The sequence below is a fragment of the Amphiprion ocellaris genome, chromosome 2, assembly GCF_022539595.1.
Source record: "Amphiprion ocellaris isolate individual 3 ecotype Okinawa chromosome 2, ASM2253959v1, whole genome shotgun sequence".
Taxonomy (NCBI): domain Eukaryota; kingdom Metazoa; phylum Chordata; class Actinopteri; family Pomacentridae; genus Amphiprion; species Amphiprion ocellaris.
In genome coordinates this window covers 10,431,485-10,452,814 of record NC_072767.1, presented here as the reverse complement: position 1 = coordinate 10,452,814, position 21,330 = coordinate 10,431,485, and the positions used below count along the sequence as shown (strand labels likewise).

Genomic DNA, 21,330 nt, shown 5'->3' with positions numbered 1-21,330 from the left:
AAGAATGTGCAACTCAATGTTCTTAATTCCTAAAGTACTGTTTGCAAAACGGTTACCGTCAGAGCTAATCGATCCTCTGGTATTTTCACCCAGGGCTCGTTTAGTACTGGGGTTTGGTACCCATTCCAATACATGGTACTCTCAAGCTGTTGAAAATGTGCCAGTGGGGCAGCTTAAACGTCTGTGGCTAAAGCTGGAGTAAAACTGTCAGTTGCAAATGCCCAATAGAGGGTTAAATTATGCAGTTTTGACTCAAATAGAGTGACTTAAATATACCTCTCCAGATTTTTTTAAGTAAATGATAGCATCTTTGCCCTTATTGTAGCTGCAGTATAATACACATACAACTCATGTACCATTCTTCTGTCCTTTTTCCAAATTCTTGTTTTCCTTCACAGCATCCTCAACCTTGAAGGTGCAATCCCCAAATTGCTCCTTTGTCAACAGTAATGACCGCCATGCAGTCAGCCACATTAATAATTTCAAGGCTCTGCAGCAGCAGATCTTTGAAGGAAGTGCCATCCTCTGTGGGATAGAAGCCACCCTTTTTTCCTTGAGTACATCACAGGAGTTCTTCCTCCAACAGGTGAGATTTTGAGGAACCACACACACCAGAGAGGTCAGGCGATACTGGGGATTTATGAAGAAACTAGTCAAGATTGATCTTCTGTCTAGTTTCTTTGAAGAAAATCTAAATCAAGATTGGAGATGAAAAGCTCCACTGAGTAACTTTTAGAGTTTGCAGCTATCATAAAATCTATTCTGTGAAAAAAGGCTGTAGTGTAAGAATATGTTTTTGTTTCTGGACAAAATGAGACTGCTCCATAGTTACTCTTATAAATAAATTTTCCAAATCTTTATCCATTGATGTTTTGAATGCTGTACTTCATTACTGGAGCTGCTTCTGCTAGGGTTATATCCCTATACTCAAAGATCTGGTGGTGTCGGTAAATAACCAGTGTTGACTCACTTTGTCAGGCCCAGTGACCAGTCACAGAGGACTGGGCTGTTCAGGAGGAGCCCTTAAAGAGATGCAAGCCAAACTAAAACTGTGAATGTACATAATATGGGCTCTTTATACTTGCTAAGAGGCTGGTGATATGAGATTTTATGAGAAAAACATAAATATAATTTGAAAACTGCATTGTGAAACAATGCAATTCAAAAGTACATCTCTGAAAATGGAAATGCAGTTAAAAATGTAAAAGTACTGATTCAGTCATTTTTTTGTTTATTCATTCCATTTATTTAGTTTTATATTTCTTCATCATCAAGTCATTATTTTATCTCATAGTGTCCATTAATTTATTTTATTTTGGCCCATTTTATTTATTTTTGCTTTATTATAAGATTCTTTAAACAGTTTTTTGGCTGCTGGTGATACAGAAAAATGTATAGATGAATCATTATTTTAACATTTTACTGACTTAATACTTTTTGTGTCTCAGTCTTCAGGCACAGGATCCGTCACAAAGCTGCTGTCAGACACTAAGACCCTGCGACAGATCCTAAACAAGGCTGATTCTCTTGTGCAGATATTCTGGAGAGCAGCTCTGCCTGAGTCCGAGGAAACCCAACAGGTCAGAACCTGCAGCAAGTCTGAGCAAACCCTTCCTGGTGGTACATAAAGGAATTTGAATTTGATAGTTTGAGTTTGGGCTGCACAGTGTGTAGTGGTTAGCACTTTCGCCTTGCAGCGAGAAGATCCCTGGTTCGCGTCCCGGCTTTCCCGGGATCTTTCTGCATGGAGTTTGCATGTTCTCCCTGTGCATGCATGGGTTTTCTCCGGGTACTCCGGCTTCCTCCCACAGTCCAAAAATATGCTGAGGTTAATTGATCATTCTAAATTGCCCGTAGGTGTGAATGTGAGAGTGATTGTTTGTCTCTGTATGTGGACCTGCGACGGACTGGCGACCTGTCTAGGGTGTCCCCTGCCTTCGCCCGAGTCAGCTGGGATGGGCTCCAGCCTCCTCCGCGACCCTAGTGAGGATTAAGCGGTGTATAGATAATGGATGGATGGATGGATAGTTTGAGTTTGAATGGGCCATGTAAAGCGCCATGATCCATTCGGGAGTTTTAAAAATCTGCTTTATGTGATTCTTCTATGTCACTTTGCTATTGCCAGTGAGGTCAATGCTTTTATTTTTCAGTTTTTAAAGATAAAGATAAAGATAAAGTTCTTTATTTCTCCCCACTCCAGGGGAAATTTACATTGTTACAGCAGCTTATGTAACAGTAGACATAGTGATAAGAATAAAAGAATAATAGAACAATAGTAATAATATTTACAATATATACAAGGGTGACAGATGAGGGTAAAGTGGCTTAACAGAAAAAATAAAAATAAAGTTTAAAAGTGCAGAGATGTGCAGTGCAAGAATGTCAGTGCAAATTTTATGGTTTGGGGTGGTAATGATATAGTCCAGTTTATGTTAACATCAGCCAGTGATGCTGATGTTGTAAAGTCTTATAGCAGATGGAATGAAGGACCTGCGATAGCGCTCTTTCTTGCAGGGTGGATGTCTCAGTCTGCTGCTGAAGGAGCTGCTTAAAGACCCCACAGTGTCATGCAGTGGGTGAGAGGGATTGTCCATGATGGATGTGAGCTTTGCCAACATCCTCCTCTCACCCACCTCCTCTATGGAGTCCAGGGAACAGTCCAGGACAGAACCGGCCCTCCTGACCAGTCTGTTTAGTCTCTTTCTGTCCCTTTCAGTGCTCCCTGCTCCCCAGCAGACCACTGCATAGAAAATAGCAGACGCTACCACAGAGTCATAAAATGTCCTGAGCAGAGTCCTGCACACTCCAAAGGACCTCAGTCTCCTCAGCAGGTGGAGACGACTTTGGCCCTTCTTGTACAGAACCTCTGTATTGTGTGTCCAGTCCAGTTTATTGTTGAGGTGAACACCCAGGTATTTGTATGTGTCCACCATGTCAATGTCCAAACCCTGGATGTTCACCGGTGCAGTCCGGGGTGTCCTCCTCCTGCTGAAGTCCACGATCATCTCCTTCGTCTTACTGGCGTTGAGCTGCAGATGGTTTCGCTCACACCAGTCAACAAAGTCAGAGATGACCGTCCTGTACTCCCGCTCGTCCCCCTCAGATACACACCCAACAATGGCTGTATCATCGGAGAACTTCTGGAGGTGACAGCTCCCAGAGTTGTAGTGGAAGTCCGATGTGTACAGGGTGAAGAGAAAGGGGGAGAGCACTGTCCCCTGTGGGGCCCCCATGCTGCTGACTACCACATCAGACACACAGTCCCGAAGCCTCACGTACTGTGGTCTGTTGGTGAGGTAGTCGATGGTCCAAGCAGCCAGGTGACAGTCTACTCCCGCTCCTTCAAGCTTCACCCTAAGCAGAGAAGGCTGGATGGTAGAGAAGGCTGGATGGTTTTCTTGGCAGTAACACACTGGCCAATGTCTCTTACTCCCTAATGTAATTTCAGGAAGTACTAGCTGAGTCACTGGTAACTTAAGTTCTAGACGTTTAATGACAAACCTTGTAAAACTCCCAAAAAAATCTGTTTTACCAATCCTTTACTCGTACATCCAGACTTATTTACTATGTATACGTCTAACTGGCTGTGTGGATATACAGTAATAATTTTCCATGTATGTGTTTTTTTTTTTTTTTTTTTGGACCAGGTTCTTAGGGAGGAGGTTGTTTCTCTCCGACTGAAGCTTTCAGAGCGAGATCAGGCTCTAAAGGATGCGATGGAGAAAGTGAAGAGCTCAAACAACACCAAAGATAGCATGGAACACTTTATAGTTAGTCAATGTGAGTCACTCGGTCACTCACCTACACTACGCGTTTAAGGAAAATATAAAGCCATACATCATATTAAGTACAAACATATTTCATCTGTTACTCACTGTAGTCTTGAAAACTTAATGATGATGATCTTTCAGCATTTGATGGCAGGTTAGATCACACAAGACTGTTTTACTGTCTTGCATGAGTTTCCTCTATCTATTTCTCCAGTCTGCTCCTTTTATGTCCCCATTGACGTTTAAGATGTTTTACAACTTAGAGCAGGAATTTCGAATTACTGTAGTTTTGTAAGTCAGTCCTTCACTTTGCTAGTCATTCTGATTTGGTCTGTTTACCCAATGAAAAAATAAATGATGACTTACAAATGCTCTGTTTGTTTGTTTACAGTGTCAAGAACACAAGATGTCTTGAGGAGAGCCAAGATCAATTTACAGGTGAGTTTTCAGTTCTCCTGTGAGTGTTGTCACATAACTGTAAAGCATAATGAACCTTTTATTCTTGTCTTTTCTTCTTTCCTGACTCTTGTTGGGTCATCTCAGGAGAATGAACACAGGATTTCTTCCTTTCGCCAAGCCTCATTCTCCATTCCTGCTTCCTCTCCCTCACCTTCCTCTTCTTTCTCTTCCTCTTCCTCATACCCCTGGCCTGGTAAAGGTAACAGTCCCTAGCCTTGCTCAGACCTGAGTAGTGTCCTGTCACACGATGAAGCTGATGGCTTTTGATAAATAACTTTGTATCAAAATGTTTTGCATGTAGCCAATCAGGTCATTTCTTTTCTGCATTATCTTGTGAAATGTAGTACCCCTGACTCATATGTGTCTTAACACTGAAGACCATATACAGTCTTCCTCATGAAAATATTCTTCCCATTTGCAAATATCCTTTGACAAGTGAACTGCCAGTATCAGTTTGCATACTAAATAAGCACTAGCACACCTTGTAGCTAGCTTAAGTTTAAGCATTTTTACATCTTAGGCAAGCTTAAGCTTGCCTAAGATGTAAAAATGTGATCTTGGGTTCTCAAATACCAAAACAATGTTTGTGCTTTGCTTGTAAAGTTACAGTTGTCAGAAAAAAAGTGATTTGATCCCTGTGTTGCTGCAGCTGTCAGTCAAGCAGCATGGTATACTCATCAAGACCCATTTTGCTTGAATTTAAAAGTAAAAAATAAGACTTATTTTACCAATGGCAAGCAGTGTTTATATATACTGGTCACTTTTGTGCTGTACTAACACTGGAGCACTCAATACTGTAGAGAAACCGACTTCAGAGGCAGATGTGTGTTGCATCCAAACTATGTCATTTCATCTTTACATACTCCTGTTATCTCAAACTATTCCAAATTTGAAATTTCATCTCACATATATCCAGACAACATGCAAATACATATAGTTGTGTACCATCAAATGGTCATAGTTGAATAGACTTTCTGAGACAGTGCATTCAACAAATTAGTAGCTGGATAGTCCAACATTTTTTCCAGGTAAATGACTACAAAACAGAAGTAAAGGTTTTTGGGGCCATTGAAGTCAATGCTCACTCCATTCAGTATGATAATGAAGCTAGAAACCTCTATGTTTACCTGGATTCAGAATTAAATTTCAACAGTCCTATTAAAGCCTTCTGCCGCCTTGTTTTTGCCTCTAGCAGGCCGTACTACTGTAATGTCATCAGCCAGATGGCTTCAGTTGATCAAGAATACTGGTGACAGGATTGTACAAGGAAAAAAAGTTCAACAGGTTCTCAGGTCCCTCTACTGGCTACCAGTTTCTCACTGAATCAACTTCAAAATTCTGTTGCTTGTATATGAGGCTTAAATGGCATAGGAAAAAAATCATCTGAATGTTGAATATAACAATATTGTACATATCAAAGGCATTGCACAGATTCTTCCATGAGTAGAAATACTGATTTCACACAGATTCTTGTATATATATGTATATACATATATATAGAGAGAGAGAAAGAGAAAGAGAGAGAGAGAGATGAGAGAGAGAGAAAGAGAGAGAGAAAGGTTGACATTGCATTGAGTTTTTACATGTACAAAGTATTTGTAATACACAAGTTGAATGTGGTGATATTTCATCAAAATGAATTATGACAGTTTTTCAGTGTGCAGTCTAAAGGGAGCAGTGCTAGTTGCAAACACTGATGTGGAACAATTTGCGAGACGGACTTGAGGCAGTGGTGACTTTAAAAAAAATCCAAGCTAAAGACCTACCTGTTTAAGATAGCGTTTAAATTCAAAAATTCATTATATATGCAGTGTTTTTACTTGGTGTTTTTTTGTATGTGTCACTTTTTCAACTATTTGCTTCCTGTGCTATTGCCTGTATTCTCTGTGACAACCTTTGGGTTTGAAAAGTGTCACATTGCCTTGCCTTGATGAGAACAGACCTAACAACTCCACCAGGTGCCTTTTATACAGTTTTAACACGCATGACTGAAGTTTGAGGTCAAATATTTCTGTCACCAGGGTTTGTTGGCATTTGCTTTCAATCTAATTCTTATCAGTTGAAACTGTCAGTTTATTTTTATCTTATTCAGTAAAAAAAAAATTCAATAAAATCATCTTCAAAAGAGAATTCATTGAGACAATAACAGGCTCTGAGGAAATAGTATTAACTCCACTGAGATTTCCTGAATATTTCCTCTGTTGTCTTACAGATAAAAACACAGGAAATGTCTGTGAACCCACCTTCTCTTCTGACTGGGGTGTGACACCCAGAACGTCACCCTCCATCTCTTCTTCCACTTCTGTCCAGGGCCTGCTTCACCAGCTGCACCCCCTGCAGGCAGTTTTCCTGTAATTCAGCAGCCCCAAGTCCCTCGTCACTGATATGTGTTCCTCTTCAAAAAAGAGAATGCTGGAAATTTTGTCTTTTGTATTACTTGTAGAAGCATCTCATGTGAGTGTTTGACACATGATTGTTTATGGATGTGAATGACTGTGACTGTTTTATTACTGGTATAATGTGTGCAGTGGGTATGAGGATTTTTCTGGAGGCCAGCACCTGAAGTGCTTTTCCTCCTTTATATGAGACTCCTCTGTAATTTAGTGGAAATTGGCTTATGATTTATTGCTTCTGATATTTTTTTCCTTTTACATTTTCACAATATGAGAGTTCAACAAATATGAAACCTAATTTAAAACAGTGGTTGGGATTGCAGGGGCCAGTTGGTTAAGGATTTAAAGTTAAATAACTGCATGTTTTAAATGTAGACTGGTCTTATGTAGTTTAGGCCGATTTATTTCATTAATTTATTCTTTTTAAGTGTTGAATTTCTCAAACAAAATTTCCAAAGCTTCCTCACATTTTCTCTCAACTTACAAATCAGAAAATGCTAATCAAAAGACAATTATAAGCCATCATCAGCTTTGAATTTCAGCAGCAATTCAAGAATATAAAATCAATTTGATGTCAGCAGGAAAAGAGAACTTCAAAAAAGCCAAACCAAACAGCCAAATGCTTCCTCTTGGCCTCTGTGGAGTCTCATGGTTGTAGTTTGTGTGTAGAATAAATGGATGTGGTTGGAGCAGTTAGTGGAAACAAAGGGTACAGTAGATATGTTTTTGTTTTGCCCTATCTGTAGACAAAAATGTCCAAAAAATGGCCAACTACTGATAATATAAGAAAGACATACTATAGAATTATCAATAATCAGTGTAGTCACACAAATGTTAAATTATGTTCACTTGCATTTACTCTCAAAACACCATTTGAGGGACCTTTCTCTTTTCTGTCCAGAGTATTCCTGTTAAACATGGAGACAGTTCTCTTTAGATATGAACAGGGTTGACCAATTTGCTTCTTACTGAAACAGTAACTTGCAGTGATGAAAAGTTGATATATGTAGCATCTTAAACCAAGTTAAATTAAAACAAGCACGTTACAGATGCCTTCATACCTGATAATCTATTTCTATAGAAAAAATCACCCTTTGACAACTGAGCAGTTTTACTGGCCCAATCATATTTGCCTTAATCCGAATCAGTTTTAGATATAACATGGAGTAAAGGCAAAGTGTGAGCATAAAAGAGCACGGTAATAGTATATTAATGACGAACCAAACAGCTTGTATGTTGTCCATTTAAAGTGTAAAATAATCAGTTTTGAATATTTGTTGTATAATTCCCCCAAGGGCAATTTCAAAACGTGTGGTTTTAGGAACCACATCTCATGTATGTACATATTAGGGTGTACTACAGGGGTTTTTTTACTGCTATGAGAGAAGACAAAGTTGTATTTTTCTGCATGTTCTCTTTATTAAAATGTTTGGGTTTAAAAGAGAAAAGAAAGGCATTTTCGGTAAAAGGGATAATACAGTATCTGACTTGTTTGGTGTCTTTCTTGCTAACACTTTTTATTGTTTCTCTCAAGTAAAATATTGTCCCACAAACAAAAATTATTTTCTTTTGACTAAAATGCATTGCTTTGTGCGTTGTAGTGTTTTTATTTGGTGTGTTTTTGTGTGTGTGCCTTTATTGTTAGCATCTGGGCAAGATATTTCAGTGAATTAATATATAATAATATTGCTATTGGAGGAATACAAGAAGTTCAATCGAGAAATTATTTTTTGTGGAACGCTTTATTCACTGAAGCAGTTTCAAAGCAGGTTAAATACAAAGAAGTAAAGTTGACAAGAATATATCCCCATTATGAATTAATTTAATGCCAATATAGTCTAGAGCATATATTATAATGGCTAGATTTAGTCTTAGAAACATATGGTTGCTTTACTTCTAAATATTGCTATATATGTGTGTGTGTGTGTGTGTGTGTGTGTGTGTGTGTGTGTGTGTGTGTGTGTGTGTGTGTGTGTGTGTGTGTGTGTGTGTGTGTGCACTGCCCTAAATTAACAGTATTGCTGATTACCAAAATCTTTATGTTTCTGTAATGGTTAATCCACCAGTACGTGCAGGTCTTTAATCAAAATGATATCTTTAATGCTAAAATATAATTATTGTTGTTGTACTGTTCTCTCTACGTGTTATATACAGCTTGTATGTTAATGCAGTTAAACAGACAGCCAAACTCGGTTTTCACAAGCCAGGAAGCGAGCGCCTTGCTCCTACATCTCATGGATGACAGGTGAAAATTTATGAGTGAAACTGTAATGTACAAACAGAGAAGAGAAAAAAAAAATTTTTAGCTAAATTGTAAAGTTACCAGGTTGATATAATTCGCACACACATTCCCATATCCCCCTTCCCCCCCGCCTCCACAAGCTTTCCTCACCATACACAGGAGCCAGGAATCCGTGCACCTGCACAGGAACCGGCTAACTGTGCGGTGCTCCCCCCTCCACCACCCCACATCTTTATCCCAACTATCCTTGTCTAACGTCATGCTTTGCCTGTTTGCGGGTTTGTTTTTTTTAGGTTCCTTCTCAAATTGAATTTCCCAACATTGGAGGTTTCATTTGGTACGAGCCTTTTTTTTCTTTTACCCTTTGCAAGATCCCAACATGTCCTTTTTCTTTTTTTCTTCAAGAAAGGTGCGTGCAGCACTGCGCAGCAGCCGGAGCTGTCATTGGCAGGGCAGCTCAAATGAAATTTCGTTGTATATGAAAATGTGCAATGACCAATAAAGATTGATAAAGATAAAGATTGATATAAACTGCTAGCAAAGTGCTACCAACGACCACTAAACGTCAGACTAATGAATGAAAGCTATGCTAACATGCTACGTAATTTATCATGTAGCCATTGATATGCTGATGTGCTCATTCACATGCTAACATAGTCGGACATTAGCGTAACACATTTCTGAGCTCAAAACGGACTTAACCACAATAAATGCGTCTCTACAAATAAACAACAGCCAAATTAAGTATTTTATAGTAATCGTCAACGCTTGACAATGAAAAAAACTTACAGCCATTGCTATCACGGGTGTAGAAAAAACGTAACAGGAGGAACGCTATCACCATGTGTCTGCGTGTGTACAAGTGGGCATCTCTCTCCCATAATGCAAAGTGCATCCTTTTTAACCATCCATCCATCCATCATCTATACACCGCTTGATCCTCACGAGGGTCGCACGGGGGGCTGGAGCCTATCCCAGCTGACTTGGGGCGAAGGCAGGGAACACCCTGGACAGGTCGCCAGACCATCGCATACAGACAAACAATTACACTCAATTCACACCTATGGGCAAATTTAGAATCATCAATTAACCTCAGTGGGAGGAAGCCGGAGTACCCGGAGAGAACCCACGCATGCACAGGGAGAACATGCAAACTCCATGTGCAGAAAGATCCAACCAGGGATCTTCTCGCTGCAAGGCGAAAGTGCTAACCACTACTCCACTGCGCAGCCCTTTTTAACCTTTCAAACTAAAATACTGATAAAATACTTTTTACGTGCTTTTTAAACTGTATATTATTTAACCATGTGTAGCCGGATGGTTTCTCCCTCCTGGCTGCTGTATGGCACTGTGCCAATTCAATCACCGCTGTGGCGGCATCCGGCGCCACTGTATATAAGCAAAATGTACCAGAAAAGTAAAATAAGCCATAATACTGGTTGTGTTTGGAAAAAAATAATTGCCCAGGCAAAACATTTGTTCAATAATTCTGAGTATAATAAGCCACACCATGGTCTCCCTCGAGACCCTGCTATTGTTCAGTTGGAGTACAAAAGTGGAGTACATTCTTACAGAAAGTATCTTTCCTGGAAGAGTTACAAAACTACAATCTCGGACAGTTTGAGGAGAAGATACAAAAGTGTAATGAAGAAAGGAAACGGCGTCCGCCTCATTCCTGTGATCAACAAGTTGCTACAAAAAAATTATTTCCGTATAACTACACAAAATGGCCAAATAACACCCAACTGAAAAACCTAACGACGCACACAGCAGCAAATCATTTGACAAAAGCAAAGTCTGAATCAACTCAAGGTTCTGGTTCACACAGTTCTCCAGGAAGCGGGTTTAGAATCCACATAAATCTCAAGAGGAACTCTACAAGGAATATATAATGCAGGCAAAACAGCTTTGCACAAATCAAACATCCACAGAAGGAAAAATAAATTCTACCAGCCTCTGTTTTTACAGGTGGGTGGCTTCACCTCAGTCTCATACTTTCCGCTCTGAGCTCTCCTCGTGGAGGTGATTGCAGCCGGGCGTGCTCGATCTGGCGTGGTAACTCGGGGCGCACGTAACATCGCTGGTACAGGTAATGGGCTTTTCCATTTAACTTTCTGTAATGTGCGGCGCAAGTAGTGACGGCTTTTTTTCCCCGCTCTGTTGCGTAGCGACGGCTCTGACGCTGGGAGATGGGTCGCTCCACTCAGCGTGCCGTGGGCGCATCGATGTTGGCGGGGTAAGCTAACGTTGTCTGACTTGTGTTATCTGGTGTGGTAACTGGTCCCTGATTTTGTTGTGTGGTTGCTGCAGCATAACTGCTGCGGTTGTTGGTAAGTCTCCTCTGCCTGCTTGCTGCCACGCTGCGCCACGGCTGATCGGGTATGTATCGCTCTAATGGGGCAGGTGATCAATGAAGCGCAGATGAACAGTCATCTAATGATAATTATGCTTGTTTAATTGTTTACCTTCTATAGGCTGCAGCTAAGCGTGTGGCCTGTCAGACGCCACCGCTTCCCTGGACTGGCGGCTGTTTCGGCTCTTGTCTTTTCCTACGGCTGTTTCGGCTCTCTGTTCAGCTCTCTCGTCGACTTGTGTCGGCTCGCTCTCTCTGTGGCTCTTTGCTTCAGCGTAGTAGTTTTATTACGCTGCACTTTCGGCACTAAAGCCTTAGGCTTTGTAACGCTATTATATTGCCTCATATTGTATATGTGTTTTAACTATTGTTCTGTGGAGTGAGTGAGTGAGTGAATGAGTGCGTGCGTGCGTGCGTGTGTGTGTGTGCGTGTTTTATGATTAGGTGTATCGGTCTGGTCACCAGGCTTCTGTGACTTACTAATAATTTGCTTCTTTTGTGCAGGTTCAGCGAGCCTCGGCGGCAGTCCAATCCCTGGTGGTGGTTTCACGAGTCCCCTTTTTCGTTGGTGTGTCATGTCACAGGTGTGGGATTATTTTTGGACCCCATTTCTCTTTGATTTTCTGATTTTTGCCTGCCGCCATGGTAAGCCGACCTACCCCTTTAATATTTAAGTTGAGTGCTTCTATTTTTTTATTTTAACCTGGTGGCCTTGACCTTTATTTATAATAATTAATGTTGTAATTAAATAAAGATATTATTATTTTTTGGAACACGTCTCTCGCCCGAGTGATTATGAACCGGTGTGTGCCTTGAGAGTGTTTAAATGATCCTTGGTTGATCCTATTGAATAGAATATCCCGGGGGTGAAATTCCCCTGGGTGGCGTTGTCGCAACCTCAATCTCAATCCTAGCCGCTGTGCGTTTATTTACGCGCTTCAACATGCATTCTTCTCCTTATTCCTCATGCCACACATGGATGATGAATTATCTGCAGGCAGAACAGTTGTTATCCATGAATTTTCAAATTTACTGTTTCACAAAAAAGCAAAACAAAAAAAAAAAAAATAGTGAAGCACATTATTACTTTTTGATTGAGATGCAAATCAGTTATTTGCTTGCATTCCTGACCAGAACTGTTTTAGTGGTTATATGCTATTCTTAATTTCTGCCTTCAAACATCCAAAAACACCGAGAATTTGCCAGGAAGCACAAACAATGGACAGTAGATGACTGGAAGAAGGTTGTTAAGCATATTTGATAAACAGTGGCAAAGCCATGTTGAATAGCCTACGCAGTGACGACATGCTGAACGTGAGTGCCTGCGTGCACCGGAATGTATATTGTGAGCATGCGCAGAATAAATTGCCAGTGTGTATGAGAGAGAGATCCAGGCCGAAGAGATGGTGAAGCGTCAGTTATTTTCTCCCGTGAATATTAGCCATTAGAGCTAGTGCTAGTGAGCCACAGTGGTGACTGCATTCACGATAGACTGCTGCGAGATGTCTAACGCTACAGGTTATGGGCCCAGTCAGGCGGGCCACAGGTGGCTGAGACTTTTATTCGACGGTGACGAGAAAAGTTACGAGCTCTGGGAAACAAGGTTCCTTGCGCAGATGGAGTTGCGTGGCCTCAGAGATGTTATCCTGGAGGATCCGGAGATAGATTCAGATGACGAAGGAGCTCTCGCGGAAGATGAGGCAAAGAACGGCGAGGCATATGCGGAGCTAGTGCAATGCCTGGACAACAAGAGTTTGTCGTTGATAATGAGAGATACGAAACGTGATGGAAGAAAAGCACTGAAAATACTTCGCGAACACTACGCAGGAAAGGACAAACCCCGAGTTGTGAGTTTATATTGTGAACTTTCTTCGCTCTACAAAGCTAGCAATGAAACAGTGACAGACTATATTATTCGAGCAGAGACTATATTCACGTCATTAAGAAGGGCAGACGAACAAATTAGTGATAGACTTCAGATAGCAATGGTAGTTAAAGGGCTACCTGACTCATACAAGCCATTCGTCGTGCACATCACACAGACGAAGGATGTTGTAACGTTCGTCGAGTTTAAAGCAAAACTGCGAAGTTATGAGAGTACAGAGAAATATGGGAGAGGTGACGTGAATGTTGAAGACAAAGTAATGAAGACTAGCGGGGCAACGAGAGCGCGCGAGAGAGGACGTGGAAAGAAAATGGACCTGGCTGATGTCGAGTGCTACACGTGCGGTAAAAAGGGACACATGGCCAGGGCGTGTCCTGACGACACCCAACAGAGAAGAGAGGATCGAAAGTGGGACACACCACAGCGGGGAAGAGGCCGCGGTCGAGGGCGAGGCCGTGACTACGTGAAGAAAGCTGATAGAGAGACTGAGGAAGAGTCTCCAACTTTCTGTTTCTTCCAGATGAGTGACTGTGCTATACAGCAAGGAAGCAAGAAGGGTCTCATGGTCGACTGCGGGGCCACATCGCATATGATCAACGATGCCACAAAGTTCAAAACGGTGGATAAGAGCTTCAGACCCGAGGACCACAAGATCGAGCTTGCCGACGGAACCAAGGTGAGCGGGATGGCCAAAATGAGAGGAGACGCCGAAATCTACTTGCTGGACAGCGAGGGACGGCGAGTGAGAACGAGGCTCAAGCAAGCTCTCTACATCCCATCGTTCCCACAGAACATCTTTTCAGTTAAGGCAGCGACAACCAATGGAGCTGAGATCCACTTCAAGGACGGTGACGACTGGCTGGTCAATAAGAATGGTACAAAATTCAGGATGGACGTGTATGGTAGGCTGTATTACCTTAGTACGGTAGAGGATGAAAATGTTGATGAAGTATATGGTTGTCATGACATTCAAACCTGGCATAGGGTACTTGGTCATTGTAATTTTGATGATATTGCAAAATTAGAAAAGGTGGTTGAAGGAATGTCAGTAAAAAGGAAAAATGACAAGTCCAATCAAAACTGTGAAATATGCACACAGGGCAAGTTTACACAAACCAGAAACAGGCAGGCAGATGCTAAAGCTACTGCCATACTAGAGTTAGTACACACAGATTTATGCGGTCCTATAGAACCAGCAGATAAAGATGGATACAAATATGCAATAGCATTCACTGATGATTACAGTGGGATGATTTTTCCATACTTTATCAGAGCAAAAAGTGACACGACTAAAGCTGCAGAGAAATTCATAGCAGATATAGCTCCCTATGGAAAGATAAAATGCATCAGATCAGATAACAGTACGGAGTTTACCGGGCAGGAGCACCCTACTCACCTCACCAAAACGGAACTGCTGAAAGAGGGTGGAGAACCTTATTTGAAATGTCACGATGCATGCTATTGGAGAGTAACCTCCCAAAGCAATTATGGACCTATGCTGTACAGACAGCAGCTCAAATTCGCAACAGGTGTTATAGTAAACGTCTAGAGCAGACGCCTTACCGTGTTTTCACAGGAAAAACACCAAACCTATCTCATATGAAGGTATTTGGCTCTGAATGTTATGTATATAAGCAGGTAAAGAAGAAGTTGGATTCCAGATGTGACAAAAGAATCTTTGTCGGCTATGATAAATATAGCCCAGCATACAACGTGTATTATCCTGAGACAGGAAAAGTCCTAAAACACAGACTCGTGAAATCAATCACAAAAGGCAGCGCAAATAGTCAGACTCAGACAGAGTGTGACATGAGGGATGACATTGAGAGTTATGGAGGTACACCACCACAGGTAGTTAACCAGGGTCAGGGACAGCCCGAAGGGAGTAAAGAGCCTAGTGTGGAGATTATTGAGGCAAGTCCAACCCAAGCAGATAACACTCAGAGAGAACAGGGAGAAGAGAGATATCCTACGAGAGAGCGAAAACCCCCAGAGTACTTAAAGGAGTACCAATGCAAAGCTGGGTGTAACAATGATGAATGTGAAAATGTGGATTATTTCTACAGAGTAGTTTATGATGTACCTAAAACATTTAGAGAGGCTATGGACTCTGAGAAATCAAAAATGTGGACTGATGCAATGGAAGAAGAGATGAACTCTTTGACAGAGAATAAAACTTTCACTCTGACCCCACTGCCGAGGGGTAAACAAGCAGTGGGAGGTCGCTGGGTATATGCAGTGAAAGAGAACCCAGATGGATCTGAGACTTGTAAATCCAGATACGTGGCAAAGGGGTATGGTCAAGTGGAAGGGATTGACTATAAAGAGACATTTTCACCCACAGCCAATATGACCTCTGTCCGAGCATTAATGCAGGTGGCTGTACAAGAGGATCTTACCTTACACCAAATGGATGTAAAGACTGCTTACCTCCATGCTCCGATGGACTGTGAGGTATATATGGAGCAGCCAGAAGGTTTTAAGTTTAGGTCAGAAACAGGAGAACGATTAGTGTCCAAACTCAACAAGTCATTATATGGTTTAAAACAGTCCGGTCGTAACTGGAATTTGTTACTGCATGATCACCTTACAGGGAATGGTTTTGTGCAAAATGATGCTGATCATTGTGTCTACAGCAGAGAATCTGAGAATGAGAAAGTGATTCTGTTCGTGTGGGTAGACGACTTAATTATAGCAGCGAGTAACAATACATTACTCAGTGATGTAAAGGAGATGCTGAAGAGAAGGTTTAAGATGAAGGATATGGGTCCACTTAAACACTTCCTAGGTATTGACTTTAGTCACAATGAGGGAGCGATCAAGATGACTCAAAAGAGACACATAGTGAAGATGTTAACAAAATTTGGAATGTCTGAGTGCAAGCCGAGGTCCACTCCATCTGAGCAAAAGTTAAATTTTGACAGTGAGGGTGAGATTATTGACTCAACAGGATATAGAGAGATTGTAGGTAGCTTGATCTACATTATGACATGCACCAGACCAGACTTGAGCTGGGTTGTTAGTAAGCTATCGCAACATCTGGCTGAACCAAAGCAGCAACATTGGGCTGCAGCAAAACACCTACTGAGATACTTAAAGGACACAATAGATCAAGAATTACACTATCGAAAATGTAAGGAAAGCCTACAGCTTGAGGGATATAGTGATGCTGATTGGGCAGCTGACAAAAATGATAGAAGGAGCACAACTGGATACTGTTTCAGTTTAACTGAGAGTGGTCCAGCTATATCATGGAAGAGTAGGAAGCAGCCAACAGTGGCACTATCTACTTGTGAAGCTGAGTATATGGCAGTAGCAGCTACGACTCAAGAGAGTATGTACCTTGTACAACTTCTTAGAGGAATGGATGGTAGTAACCAGCATGTACCAGTCAAGATATACGAGGACAATCAGGGGGCAATAGCTTTGTCTAAAAACCCAGTATGCAGACAGAGAAGCAAACGTGGATATCAAGTATCACTTTGTACGGTCCGCACACACAGAAGGGAAGATATGCATAGTATACTGCCCTACTGCAAACATGGTAGCTGATGTCCTTACCAAGCCGTTGACAAAGGCTAAATTTGAGAAGTTCAAGGGGTATTTGTTTGGAGAGTAATGTGAACTGGCAGATATGAATGTTTCTGGATAGAAATATGAACTGCAAAGTTTTATAATGATGTAAAAATTTTTATTTTTGAGGTTTTCAGAACACTGCCAGGATGTCAAAGGTTTTATTTTAGAGTTATGTATTTTTGGTTTTGTTTACCACTAGAGAGAGCTATAAACATGTCTTTGAGTGGGAGTGTTAAGCATATTTGATAAACAGTGGCAAAGCCATGTTGAATAGCCTACGCAGTGACGACATGCTGAACGTGAGTGCCTGCGTGCACCGGAATGTATATTGTGAGCATGCGCAGAATAAATTGCCAGTGTGTATGAGAGAGAGTTCCAGGCCGAAGAGATGGTGAAGCGTCAGTTATTTTCTCCCGTGAATATTAGCCATTAGAGCTAGTGCTAGTTAGCCACAGTGGTGACTGCATTCACGATAGACTGCTGCGAGATGTCTCACGCTACAAAGGTACTGTGAACGGGCGAGTCCAAGTTTGAACTCTTTGGTCAGCATCGTTGTGTTTTTGTTGGCAGAAAAGCTGGAGAACATTTTCATGCTAGATGGATTTTACCTACAGTGAAACACGGTGGAGATTCTATTATGGTATGTGGTTCCATCTGTGGAAATGGGATGGGCAAATTAATTAAAATGGATGGTAACATGAACAAGAAGCTTCTTGTTCATGTTACCATCCATGGGTCTACTACCACATCTTGATGCATCATGGAATCCCTTCTGGATTGAACCTGATTGGTTGTGGGTTCATACCAAGAAGACTATGACTCCACGCATACTTCAAAGCTGTGCAGAGACTACTGGACCAAGAAAAAGGAATATGGAGTACTGAAATTGATGGACTGGCCAAGTCAAAGTACAGACTTGAATCCTATTGAACAGATCTGGGATTTATTGAATTCAATAACAGATCACACAAAAGTTTAATCCAAAGCAAGTCTCTGGGAATAGCTAAAAACTATTTGGAACTCAATAACAACAGAGACTGTGGATAACCATGTAAAAACAAAGGCAGCATAGATGCAAGCTGTTTTCAGGGCCAAAGGAGGTCAGACAAGATTTTTGGCTAATATATGTGAAAAAGAACTATTGTTGAACTCGGACTTGCATTGATGCACCACCATGACTTTGTGAAATTATATATTTCGATTATTTTAATTAAAAAGGCATTTAGAAACAGAATTAGCTTTAATGGACACAAATATCATGGTCACCGCCTGGTCCCCCTTTCCTGCCATCTGCTCCTCTCCCTGCTTGCTGCACTCCACGCTGCTGGCAATCAGTGTGGATGCAGAGCAGGTGCTGGACCTGCCCACCCAGTGGCTGCTGCCACATGTCTTGCAGCGCAAGCGCACACCCTCCGGACCACCGGACCTCAGGAGCCTGCCTACCCCCCCCCCTCCCTTCCTGCTGGTTGCAGTCCTCCAGATACAGGACTTGGACACCCATCGTCCTCCAGAAAGAGGACATGGAGCAGCTCCTTTCCCGGATCTGTCCAGTGGCTGCCACCACACACCGCTGCACCGGTGGTCCGGAGGGTGCGGGTTTTTGTAATAAAAACTGTTTGATTTTGATCTGCTGCTGGTTGCTCTAGCCTCTTTTCGACCAAGATGGTTCCAGTTTTAGTTTGGTACGAGTGGCGCCTTGACTAACTCCTCAACAAACTTAAAAAGTTCAAAAATGACTACACGGATCAGAAAAGGGAGGTGGGACACAGCAGTTGTTGGCCAAAAAGAGCCCCCATTTTGACCAGCCAGCCAAAATGGAGGCTCTATTTGATTTCCAACTGTGGCCCTGAACGCCACAGCCATGCTGGATGCAGGCCGCCGAACAGACCCACCGACTCTGATCCTGGTAAATTTTATTTCTCAAACACCCTGCTGTTACCATACTATGAATAGGCTAGGCTGCCGAACAGACCCACCGACCCTGATCCTGGTAAGTTTTTTTCCTCAAACACCCTGCTGTTAGCATACTATCAATACGCTAGCTACCATAATTCCAAAACAATATTATGAACGTTATGCCAGTTAACATGGTAGGGGCACGATAAAGGAATGGTACATTTGGAAGAGGTTTGAGAGGAAGTGGAGGTTTTTTTTTTCAAACTTCTGACTGATGTCAGTTACTGACACTTTTTATATGAAAAATATATTTAAAAAAAGAAAAAAATAAACTATAATATTGAATTGTCGTGTATCACGTGTAGTTTCTCGTAAACGTGACTATTGTTTGCTATCCAGTTAGCCACTGGTAAGCTAACTAGCTATGAAACAATGCCTTAGAAAACCTGAGAAAAGTAGCAGCAATATTTCATTACAAGACCTGTATTACACAATGGCCCATTTAATCATATGATTGAACTATATTTTAATCATTGAAATTTCTGTTGAAGAACCAAACATTATCATTAATGCAAGTCTAAAACTGATTCAAATGATCAAATTAGCACAATGAAGTAAAGAGTACTGGTAATGTGCAGCTATTTTTATAGTTTCAAGGTAAAACACTGATTGTTCTTTTCCAGTTTTGCAGATGTGGAAATTCAATGCATTCATTTCGTATAGACAGATTTCTTTGGTGGTTTTTAGTTGTTGCTCAAATAAAACAAGGCATTTAGCACTGTTGGAAATTATTACAGGTATTTGTTGTAACACTTTATAACATTGTATGGACAAATTAATAATCAATTAATGGAGAAAATGGTTTTAAATTACAGATGCTATCAACACCATTTCTTCATTTTATTTAGTTGTCGGCTTTCGATGATGAGGTCCAGGTACCAGGACCGCTACTCTGCAGCTCACCAGTCCCGTCCCGCAGCTCATCCGTGCTGTCCTCCTCTCAACAGACCAAATCAACATCTGTTTAGACTATGCAGACATCAACATGATCACTATGTTATCTTTTGGCTAATCCTAGAATCCTAAAATACAACATTTACTTTAACCTTTGTGCACGGTCACTGCCTCTAGGTTTCTAGGGGACCAGACATCCACTCCTTCAGAATGTGTTTTTTAAAATTATCTATGACTCCCGTACACATATGAGAGAGAGAGAGAGAGAGAGAGAGAGGAGGGAGAGAAGGGGGGGTGGGCAGGGAGGGAGGGAATATAATCAGCCTCAAAGCGGCCAGAGTCTGCCAGTAACCCAAGGGGAAAAACACAAACAAAAAAAAAAGATGCCTTCCGGGAGCGGCGAGAACGCAGATAGCCAGGCTTCGGAGAGGCGACGTGACATGATCATGGGCGAGCCAGCGCAACCAGACAGTGACCACGATGATGATAGCGACGACGATGATAGCAACGATGACGATAGCGACGAAAGTGGCTACAATGACAGCAATACCAACAGCAATGAGGAGGAAGAGCAACAGCAACAAGAGCAACAGCAACAAGAGAAACACATACCGATCCCCGACGCTGCTGCAGAGCTGCCGGTGTTCCTGGACATGGGCAGCTCGGTTCTCGATTGTCTACAAGTTAATGGTGTCGAGCTGGGACCAAGCTATTGGGCCAAGGCTGCTGCATACGAGATCTTCGACTCTCCCCCGCTGCACCTGCAGTACTACAAAATTTGGTGAAGCTGAACAACCTGGGTTCCCCCAGGCACGGCCGTGGGGGAACCCCGTCCAGAGCCTTTCGACCAGTCACTGCTCTCGGACCTGACCGAAGAGCAGCTGGACCTGTGTTTCTCAGGGGAGGTCACAGGCGACCTCAAGCTCAAAGTCAAGGTCAAAGCCCAGGAGTGCTGCCCGGAGGGAACCAGGCGCACTCTGGATCAGGATGTTGTGGACATGACCAACATAGGCAAAGCTATGTTTATGGTGACAAGTCGTGTTTGACCTGTTTTCAGCCAATGTGAGCAACTAAAACAAAATAAAACAACAACTGTATGTGACCACACACCAGAGTACGTCTATGGTTGTTGTGTTTTGTGTGTGTGTGTGTGTGTGTGTGTGTGTGTGTGTGTGTGTGTGTGTGTGTGTGTGTGTCTGTGTGTCTGTGTGTGTCTGTGTCTGTGTGTGTGTGTGTTTTCTATGTTTTTATGAAGAAAGAAAGAAAACACTATAGCCTGGTCGGTCGGGCTAAATGAAAACCAAACCAAACCACCAAAAAAACAACAAAAGCAAGACCCGGTCGGTCGGGAGGAAGAAAGCCCATCGGTCGGGCTAAATAAAAACCAAACCAAACCAAACCAAACCACTAACAAAACAACAAACGCAAGACCGGGTCGGTTGGGCAGAAGAAAACCCGTCGGTCGGGCGAAATGAAAACCGAACCAAACCACAAAAAAAAAAAAGCAAGACCCAATCGGTTGGGAGGACGAAAACCAATCGGTCGGGCTAAATGAAAACCAAACCAAACCACCAAAACAAAAAAAAAAAAGCAAGACCCGGTTGGTCGGGAGGAAGAAAGCCTGTCAGTCGGGCTAAATGAAAACCAAACCAAACCACCAACAAAACAACAAAACAAAAACAAGACCCAGTTGGTCGGGAGGAAGAAAGCCCATCGGTCAGGCTAAATGAAAACCAAACCAAACCGCCAAAAAAACCAAAACAAAAACGAGACCCAGTCGTTCGGGAGGAAGAAAGCCCGTT

The 21,330-nt window shown here is 42.0% G+C and overlaps 2 protein-coding genes across 19 annotated transcripts in view; both read left to right on the top strand.

Moving 5' to 3' along the window:
* pde4dip (phosphodiesterase 4D interacting protein) overlaps positions 1-8,215 on the top strand; it is a 170,594-nt gene extending 162,379 nt beyond the window's left edge. For 17 of the 18 annotated variants that reach the window (XM_055005964.1, XM_055005976.1, XM_055005960.1 and 14 more), the window contains 6 exons: positions 399-586; positions 1,449-1,580; positions 3,648-3,780; positions 4,162-4,208; positions 4,314-4,428; positions 6,442-8,215. In XM_055005964.1, coding sequence (XP_054861939.1) covers positions 399-586; positions 1,449-1,580; positions 3,648-3,780; positions 4,162-4,208; positions 4,314-4,428; positions 6,442-6,584 — 758 coding nt within the window. In that variant the 3' untranslated portion in view covers positions 6,585-8,215. The remainder of the gene's footprint in view (positions 1-398; positions 587-1,448; positions 1,581-3,647; positions 3,781-4,161; positions 4,209-4,313; positions 4,429-6,441) is intronic. The other variant, XM_035943874.2, reaches the window with a different exon arrangement.
* A 4,504-nt stretch (positions 8,216-12,719) lies between these two features.
* Positions 12,720-17,243, top strand: LOC129350672 (copia protein). The gene is made up of 2 exons (XM_055017867.1): positions 12,720-14,004; positions 14,652-17,243. The coding sequence occupies exons 1-2, from the start codon at positions 12,720-12,722 to the stop codon at positions 16,652-16,654; spliced, it is 3,288 nt and encodes a 1,095-aa protein (XP_054873842.1). The 3' UTR covers positions 16,655-17,243.
* Positions 17,244-21,330: the final 4,087 nt, after the last annotated feature.

Bases quoted from the DNA above. Each gene is read 5' to 3' on its own strand.
- LOC129350672 (XM_055017867.1), top strand. From the start codon at position 12,720: ATGTCTAACGCTACAGGTTATGGGCCCAGTCAGGCGGGCCACAGGTGG. The intron at 14,005-14,651 runs GTAGGCTGTATT...GTAAACGTCTAG, and splicing joins ATTCAGGATGGACGTGTATG to AGCAGACGCCTTACCGTGTT.